The 9,873-nt window shown below is 36.1% G+C and overlaps 1 protein-coding gene across 1 annotated transcript in view; it reads right to left on the bottom strand.

The window, feature by feature from the left end:
* The window catches only part of UGT2A3 (UDP glucuronosyltransferase 2 family, polypeptide A3), a 35,790-nt gene that overhangs the window by 4,011 nt on the left and 21,906 nt on the right, over positions 1-9,873 (bottom strand). Inside the window, exon 3 of the mRNA XM_011967869.1 lies at positions 987-1,118. Coding sequence (XP_011823259.1) covers positions 987-1,118 — 132 coding nt within the window. The remainder of the gene's footprint in view (positions 1-986; positions 1,119-9,873) is intronic.

Here is a 9,873-nt window from a genome sequence, read left to right as displayed (position 1 = left end):
CAGATATAATTTTCTTTCAATTATGTGTGCATTTTGGATAATCGGGTGTCTTTTCTTCTCTATTTTCTTCCTGGTTTCTTTCTTCTTATATTTAATAGTTTTATTGAAGAGGAATGAGCTAGAAAATTCCATTGTTCCATGATAAATTTTCTTTGGGATTGGACCTTTTTTTTACATAATTTGTATTTGTGGTACACCTATAAAAATTTTGTACACTTGAAAACAAAGGATGGCATAGATATTTCAAACTACTTAACAGATAATTTCATAATTAAAATTATAACATTTCAAATTCCTAATTAGTATACTTGCCTTTATTGAGTTTGATGTATTTTAGCTAAACATAAAATGAAATATCTTTTGGATAGTTTATATATACCACTATCTAAAGTGTGAAGTTCTAGAATTACAGTAATAAAGTTAAAATTAGTTGAATATCATAATTACATTACTTAAATAATTAAGTTACTAAAATATAATTGTAATTGACATTTAACTTTTGAAACCTCTAATTATTTAGAAAGACTACATTAATCTGAGCTTTTATTTCTAAGTAAAAGTACCCTGAATACAGTTTTATACACTCAAATATAAGAAGGGATATTCTTGAGATTGATTCTTCTTCACATTTTTTTATATCAATTTTCCTTTTTCTGGTCCTTTGAAATAATACATGTCAGAATTTTTTTTGTAATAGTTGGCACATGTTTTTAGATTTCCAATCCTAAAATATAAAGTGGGGCTTAATTTATTATTTCTATTTTACTATAAACAAATGACAGTCAAGAGAGTTGTTTCCAGTAACAGCAAGAATCAGTAGGCAAATGATCAATTATGCCCATGTACACTACTATAATGCTTTACAAATTTTGGTACAAATTTTGGTGCCTGTTATACTGAGTGAAAAATGAGATTCAAGACCCAAATAAAGTCGTGCTGTCTCGTTATGTGAGTAGCTGCTTATCAGGATTGCAGGTTTTACTGACCTTCTGTGGGATCTGGGCAAGGGCTGAAGCAATGATGTTAGCCTTTTCTTCTGTAACATTTTGAAACAGTGACCCCAGAGAAAACACCACAATACCATCTTCCCCTGAACTCTGGACAAAATTTTCCATTTCCTGAAGATAAAAATTTCTCTGCATTACAGAGGTGTAACATAACAAAGATTAAAATAAAGGTTACTTACACTTCTAAAATAAAGACTTGAGAAATTATTAATGTGTAATTATATTCTGTCCCGATATGCTGATGCACAGAACCACCTAGTCTCTTTATAGGAAAGTGTATGTATAAAACATATGGCTTAAAATATAATCATTCATTACTAGAAAAGGCACACAACCAAAATAGTATACAAAAAGTTTCAGTGATAAGAGTACATTTCTTTTCATGTCCATGTCACGTAGACACAAAATCCTAAAAACTAAATAATTTGCTAAAATATAAAATTATTATTTGAGGAATGACATCAGCAAGATGGTGGAATAGAAGACCTCCAGCATCAGTCTCTCTTAAAAATACAACTAGCAAATACTGAAATACAAAAATTCCACTCTGAAAGCATCAGAGCTCAGGAGAAAAATGAAAAATCTTATGGGTTCATTGAAATTAAAAAATCCATGAGCAGAAAGAAGAAAGTTCATTTGTGCTGCATCAACCCATTCTCCAAACCAAAATAGCACCACTCACAGAAAACTTCTCCGTACCTGCAATTACACAGGTGGAAGAAAATAATTGCAGGTGGACATTCAATCCCCATATCAGTGTGTGAATCATTGTGAGAAGCCTTCTTTGTTCCATCCCATAGGAGGTATTAAGAGTGTCAGAAAGGCTGAACCACCTGGGTTGAATTGGAAGCAAAAAGCAGAAGCACTGATCATAGCAAATGGCAAACAGATCAAGGCAGAAGATTTGCGGTCCTATCAGCAGCGAATTCACACTGAGAGGGGCTAGGCAGCACTACAATAGTACAGGAGGCACAATCTAAGGGAAGGCTAGACTCTTTGGTTAGATTTTACAAATATACCAGGTGATCATACAGAGCCTTTTTCTGACCCAGAAACAACTATCAGGTCAGTAACTAAGTTCCAGTTATTTCTTAAGCCTTCCCCAACCCAGACATTACTAGAGGTTTGGGTTTAAGTTCTGGCACAGCATTATGTTTTCATGGTAATGATAAGTCTTCCCCAGACAGGAAAACAACAGCATGGAAGAGATTTAGCTCTAGTGCACTATTTAGGTTCTGCTATCAACTATAAGCTCTCCTCAGTAGAGAAAGAATCCTCAGGGCACTGATTCAGCTCTGATATTAAATAGTAAAGTTTTAACACCACTGCATAACACCTTAAAAAGCTGAATCAGATGGCTATCTTTTTAAACATGCAGATATTAATGTAAAGAGCAAGCATTGTTAAACAACAGCAACAAAAAAAAGCTGGGAAATATGAACATCTCCAAAAGAAACCAATCAAGTTTCAATAATGCACCAAAAGATTTGAAGATGCTTAAATATCTGACAACAAATTCACAATAAATCTCTTTGACAAGTTCAGGAATCACATAAACTGTAAACAAAAAACTAAGCTAAATAAACTTGGAAAATAATGCAGACACAATATTAGGCATTTGAGAAAGAAATCATAATAATAAAAAAATGAAATCCTTGAAATGCAGGATAAAATTGTTAAATTGAAAAACTCATTAGAAAACTCCAACAGCAGACTTGATCAAACAGGAAAGAATCAGTAAGGTCAAAGAAAGAAAACATGTAATTACCTAATCAGAGGAATAAAAAGAAAAAAGACATAGTGGCAGCCACAGAACTTATATGACACTGTGAAGGGAACGACTTCCACATAATACAAGTTTCCAACGGATATGAGATAGAAAAGAAAGGACTAGAAAACCAACTCAAGATAACAAGGACTCAACATTTTCCAAATTTGGAGAAAGACAATACTTATCTGGGAACAGTTAGCTTAGACATCACCAAACAAATTCAACCCAGAAAGTAATTTCCAGAGGCAGATTATAATCAAATTACCAAAAATCAAAGAACAAAAACAATACTGAAAGCAGAAGGAGAGACAAAAACAAAACAAAACAAAACAACAACAACAAAACATAACACATTCAATAGTGTTCCAAAACTGTTTTCAGTGAATTTCTCAGCAAAAATAAAATAAAAACCGTGTAGGCAAGAAGAGAGTGGGATAATATAGTCAAAATGCTGAAGTAAACAAAAATTTGAAAAACCTTTAATCCGAGAATACTATACTCATCAAAACATGCCTTCATGTATGAGGAAGAGATATTTTTCAATACAAGTAAAAGCTAAGAGAATTCACCAACACCAAACCTCTCTTAAAAGAAATGCAGGCCGGGCGCGGTGGCTCAAGCCTGTAATCCCAGCACTTTGGGAGGCTGAGAGGGGCGGATCACGAGGTCAGGAGTTCGAGACCATCCTGGCTAACCCGGTGAAACCCCGTCTCTACTGAAAAATACAAAAACTAGCCGGGCGAGGTGGCGGGAGCCTGTAGTCCGGCTACTCGGGAGGCTGAGGCAGGAGAATGGCGTAAAAACCTGGGAGGCGGAGCTTGCAGTGAGCTGAGATCCGGCCACTCCACCCTGGGTGACACAGCGAGACTCCGTCTCAAAAAAAAAAAAAAAAAGAAATGCAAACGATATTTTTCACTCTAAAGGAAAAGGACACTAACAGATAACAAATAAAATATAAAAAGTAACTTGTAAATGTAAATACATAAAGTCAGAATACTCTAATGCTCTAATTGATATTTAGTATAAAAGTATAAACGAAAACTAATAAAGGTAATAACTACAACAATTAAGAGATAGACAACATAGAAAGATGTAAATTGAGACATGAAAAAGTCCAGCTATTGGGTAAATATTGTGAAAATGCAGTTTATTTTTTTTCTTTCGAATTAAAGTTGTAATTTATGTAAAATAACCTCTTATAACTATAAAGTGTTTCCGTAGCCTCCTGGTAACCTCAAAGCAAAAACCTATAATAGATACAGTAAATGACCTAAATGGAATTAAAACATACTACTAGAGAAAGTTACTTGACCTCAAAGGAACACAGTAAGAGAAGGGAGTAAAGGACAAAATAATCTGAAAACAGCCAGAGAAAAATTTTAAAAACGGCAGTATTAAATCTTTAATTGTTAATAATATTCTTAAATGCAAATGGATCAAATTCTTCAATTAACATATATAGAAATGGCTAAATGGATAACATAAAAATACCCAACTATATTTTTCCTATAAGAAAATTACTATACCTATAAAAATATGCATAAACTAAAAGTAAAGAAGTAGAAAAAGGTATTTAATTCCAGTGGAAAAGAAAAATAAACATTAAAAAAAAGCAGGAGTAGCTATTATTATATCAGATTTAATAGACTTTAAGTCAAGAATGATATTTAAAAAGACAAAGCTGTTACATAATGATAAAGGGTTAATATTGCAGCAGAATATAACAATTGTAAACATGTGTGTCTCTCATGCCAGGAAAAATATATAACAAATATTAATAGACCTAAAGAGTGAGATAAGCTGTAATACAAAAATAGTAGACTAACTAAAAACACTAATTACAGCAACAAACAGATAATCGAGACAGAAAATCAACAGAACAACATAGGAGTTAAACTGCACTCTAGACAAAATATAGGAGTTAAACTGCACTCTAGACAAAATAAAACTAACATACATTTACAGAAAATGCCACTCAAAAACTGCAGAATACATATTCTTCTCAACAGCACACAGAACACTTTCTGTCAGATTACAAAAGAGAAAACACATATTAAAAAGTTCAATCTCATATAATTTTTATAATCACAGTGAAAAAAGATAAAATCAATAATGGAACATTATAAACTGTACAACTACGTGGAAATTAAACAGTATGTTCATGAATGATCAATGAGTACATGAAGAAATTTAAAAGTAAATTTAAACATTTTCTTGAGACAAAACTGGCAGCATAATGTAGCAAGATGAATGGATACAGCAAAATCAGTTCTAAGAGGAACGTCTACGACAATGAACACACGCATCAAAAAAGTAATAAGATTTCAAATAAACAATTTATGATAACATCTCAAGGAATTAGAAAAACAAGAACAAGGAAACTCAAAATTTTTAGGAAAACAAGATATTTAACAAAGGTTAGAGGAGAAATAAATGAAATAGAAATAAAATACAATATAGAAAATCAGCAAAATATTGAGTTAGTTGTTTGAAGAGATAAAATTGACAAGACTTTAGCAAGGTAACTGAAAACAGGACAAAACAAAACATAACAAACCAGAAAATACTCAAATAAAATGGGAGATTACAAAGAGAAAAAGGAAATCAGGCAGATGGGCTCACATCTATAATCCCAGCATTTTTGGAGACAGAGGCTGAAGAATCATTCGAGGTCCAAAGTTTGAGAATAGCTTAGTAAGAACCCATATCTGCAAAATTTGAAATAAATTAGCCCGGCTTGGTGGTGTATGCCTGTCTCAGCTACTCAGGAATTTGAGGTAGAAGGATTGCTTAAACCCAGGAGTTTGGGCTTCATTGAGCTATAATACGGTCACCACATTCCAGCATGGGAGACAAAGTGACACTTCATCTCTAAAATCTTAAAGATTCTTTAAAAAAAAGGAAAAAAAAATTGACACTAGAAATAAAAAGGACTATAAGAGGCTACTATGGACAAGTATATGCCAAAAACTGGAAAAATCTAGGAAAATAAACAAATTACTGGACACATACAGTAAAATAGGACTGGATAATGAAGAAATAAAAACAAGGAGAGATAAATAATGAGGAAGAAGTTTAAAGCAATAGTAAAGTCTCATTTAAAAAGTCAGTGCACTAAGGTCTTCCCTATGAAATTCAACCAAATTTAAAGACTAAATAATATCAATTTTTCTCACTCTTCCAAACCATCAAAAAGGCAAAAATACTTCAGTATCATATTGTGAGGCTAGTATTACCCTGATCCCACACTAGACAAGGAGATGTATGTGTGGGTGTGTGTGTGTATATATATAAAATATATATTTAATACATAATTAAATAGATATTTAATATATATTATATATGTATACCATACATGTATAGGCCTATATTTACACATATATATATATATATATGCCGATATACCTGATGAATAAAGATGCAAAAGTCATCAACAAACTACTAGCCCACCAAATCCAACAGCGTATTAAAAAGATTACACAATATGATCAACTGGAATTTATCCTAGGGATGCCAGGATGATTCAACATATGCAAGTCAATACATGTAATGCACCACATCAACAGAATGAAGGAAAAAAATATATAGGTAGATAGAAAGATGATAGATAGATGTTAGAGAAAAGTCATTTAATAAAATATCAATATTTATTCAGGATAAAAATTCTCAAAACATTAAGTTTCTAACAAATGCATACATAGAACAATGAAGCCCAGACATGGTAAACACACAGCTACCATCATATTGAGTGGGGAAAAGTAGAATGGTTTTCTTTTACCTAAGATCTGGAACATGACAAAGATGCACACATTTACCACTCTTATCCAACCTAATACTTGAATGTCTAGCCAGAGTAATTAACCAAGAAAAGAAATGAAGGACATAAAAATTGGAAAGGGAGAAATAAAATGGCTCCTTCTTGCAGATGACATGACCTTATGTAGAGAGAAACCTAAAGACTTCATGAAAACAACACTTATGATTGATAAACAAATTCAGTAAACTTTTATAATACAAAATTATAATCCATAAATTAGTATTGTTCTGTATGCAAATAGCTAACTATTTGCAAAAATTTAGAAAACGAATTTCATTTAATAGAGCTACAGAAAATAAAACCCCCAAGAATATGTTTAATGAAGGAGGCATAACATATCTACAATGAAAACTATAAAACAAGGATGAAAGAAATTTAAGAAGACACAAATACTTGGAAAGATATGTCACATTCTTGAATTGGAAGAATTTGTATTATTAAAATGTACATACTGCCGAAAGGAAACTGCAGATTCTTGACAACCTCTATCAGAATACCATGACATTCTAAGCAGAAATAGGAAAACACATTACATTTGTACAGAACTACAAAAGACCAAGGCCAAATCAACTTTGATCTAAAAGACAAAACTGGAGGCATCACACTACCTGACTTCAAATGTATCACTTAGAGGGCTTCCATTTGAAGATGGCTAAATAAGAACAGCTCTGGTCATCAGCTCACACTATGATTGATGCAGAAAGCGGGTGATTTCTGCATTTCCAACTGAGGTACCTGGCTTTTCTCATTGGGACTAGTTGGACAGAGGTTGCAGCCCAAGGAAGGTGAGCTTAAGCAGGGTGGTGTGCAGCCCAAGGAAGGTGAGCTGAAGTGCAAGGGGTCAGGGTATTTCCCTTTCCTGGCCAAAGGAAGCCATCACAGACTGTAACTGATAAAATGGAACACTCCTGCTCAACTACTGAATTTCTCCCACAGTCTTAGCAAATGGCAGACCAGGAAATTCTCTCCTGTGCCTGACTTGGCAGGTCCCACACCCACAGAGCCTTGCTCACTGCTAGTGCAGCAATCTGAGAGTGACCTGAGAGGTGGCAGCCTGGTGGTGGGAGGGCATCTGCCATTGCTGAGGCTTGAGTAGGTAAAAAAAGTGGTCAAGAAGCTCAAACTGGACAGAGTCCATTGCAACTCAGCAAGGCCTACTGTCTCTATAGACTCTACCTCTTTGGGCAGGGCATAGCTGAAAAAAAGGCAGCAGACTACTTCTGCAAGGTTAAACATCCCTGCCTGACAGCTCTGAAGAGAGTAGTGGTTCCCCCAGTATGGTGGTTGAGCTCTGAGAATGGGCAGACTGTCTCTTCAAGTGGGTCCCTGATCCCTGTGTAGCCTAACAGGGAAGCACCTCCCAGTAGGGCCAACAGACACCTCATACAGGTGGGTGCCCCTCTGGGAGGAAGCTTCCAGAGGAAGAATCAGGAAGCAATATTTGCTGTTCTGCAGTATTTGCTGTTCTGCAGCTTCTGCTGTTGACACCAGGCAAACAGGGTCTGGAGTGGACCTCCAGCAAACTCCAACAGACTTGCAGCTGAGGGACCTGACTATTAGAAGGAAAACTAACAAAGAGAAAGGAATAGCATCAACATCCACAAAAAGGACATCCACATCAAAACCCCATCTGTAGGTCACCAACATCAAAGACCAAAGGTAGATAAAACCACAAAGATGGGGAGAAACCAGAGCAGAAAAACTGAATGTTCTAAAAACAAGAGCGCTGCTTCTCCTCCAAAGGGTTGCAACTCTTCACCAGCAATGGAGCAAAGCTGGAAGGAGAACGACTTTGATGACTTGACAGAAGTAGGCTTCAGAAGGTCTGTAATAGCAAACTTCTCCAAGCTAAAGGAGCATATTCTAACCCATTGCAAAGAAGCTAAAAGCATTGAGAAAATGTTAGATGAATGGCTAAGTAGAATAAGCAGTGTAGAGAAGACCTTAAACGACCTGGTGGAGCTGAAAACTATGGCATGATAACTTTGTGACGCATGCACAAGCTTCAATAGCCAATTTGATCAATTGGAAAATAGGATATCAGTGATTGAACATCAAATTAATGACATAAAGCAAGAAGACAAGTTTAGGGAAAAAAGTGTAAAAAGAAAGAAACAAAGTCTCCAAGAAATATGGGACTATGTAAAAAGACCAGATCTATGTTTGATTGGCATACCTTAAAGTGATGGAGAAAATGGAACCAAGTTAGAAAACACTCTTCAGGATATTATCCAAGAGAACTCTCCCAATATAACAAAGCAGGCCAACATTCAAATTCAGGAAATACAGAGAACACCGCAAAGATAATCCTTGAGAAGACCAACCCCAAGACAAATAATTGTCAGATTCACCAAGGTTGAAATGAAGAAAAAAAAATGCTAAGCGTAACCAGAAAGAAAGGTCAGGTTACCGACAAAGGAAAGCCCATCAGACAAAGAGCAGATCTCTCAGCAGAAACCCTACAAGCCTGAAGAGAGTGGGGGCCAATATTCAACATTCTTAAAGAAAATAATTTTCAACCCAGAATCAGATATCCAGCCAAACTAAACTTCATAAGTGAAGGAAAAATGAAATCCTCTACAGACAAGCAAATGCTGAGAGATTTTGTCACCACCAAGCGTGCTTTACAAGAGACCCTGAAGGAAGCACTTAACATGGAAAAGAGCAACTGGTACCAGCCACTGCAAAAACATGCCAAATTGTAAAGACCAGCAATGCTATGAAGAAGCTGCATCAAGGGGGCGGAGCAAGATGGCCAAATAGGAACAGCTCCAGTCTCCAGCTCCCAGTGCGAGCGACACAGAAGACAGGTGATTTCTGCATTATCAACTGAGGTACTGAGCTCATCTTACTGGGGAGTGCCAGACAATCGGTGCTGGTCAGCTGTTGCAGCCCGACCAGCAAGAGCTGAAGCAGGGCGAGGCATCGCCTCATCTGAGAAGTGCAAAGGGAAAGGGAATCCCTTTTCCCAGCCAGGGAAACAGAGACACACAACACCTGGAAAATCGGGTAACTTCCACCCCAATACTGCTCTTTAAGCAAACGGGCACACCAGGAGATTATATCCCACACCTGGCTGGGAGGGTCCCACACCCAGGGAGCCTTCCTCATTGCTAGCACAGCAGTCTGCGATCTAACTGAAAGGCAGCAGCGAGGCTGGGGGAGGGGCACCCACCATTGCTGAGGCTTAAGTAGGTAAACAAAGCCCTGGGAAGATCCAACTGGGTGGAGCTCACAGCAGCTCAAGGAGGCCTGCCAGTCTCTGTAGACTCCACCTC

Source organism: Mandrillus leucophaeus, unplaced genomic scaffold (assembly GCF_000951045.1).
Source record: "Mandrillus leucophaeus isolate KB7577 unplaced genomic scaffold, Mleu.le_1.0 Scaffold813, whole genome shotgun sequence".
NCBI lineage: Eukaryota > Metazoa > Chordata > Mammalia > Primates > Cercopithecidae > Mandrillus > Mandrillus leucophaeus.
Note: the sequence above shows the minus strand (reverse complement) of the source record. Positions and strands in the feature narration are given on the sequence as shown.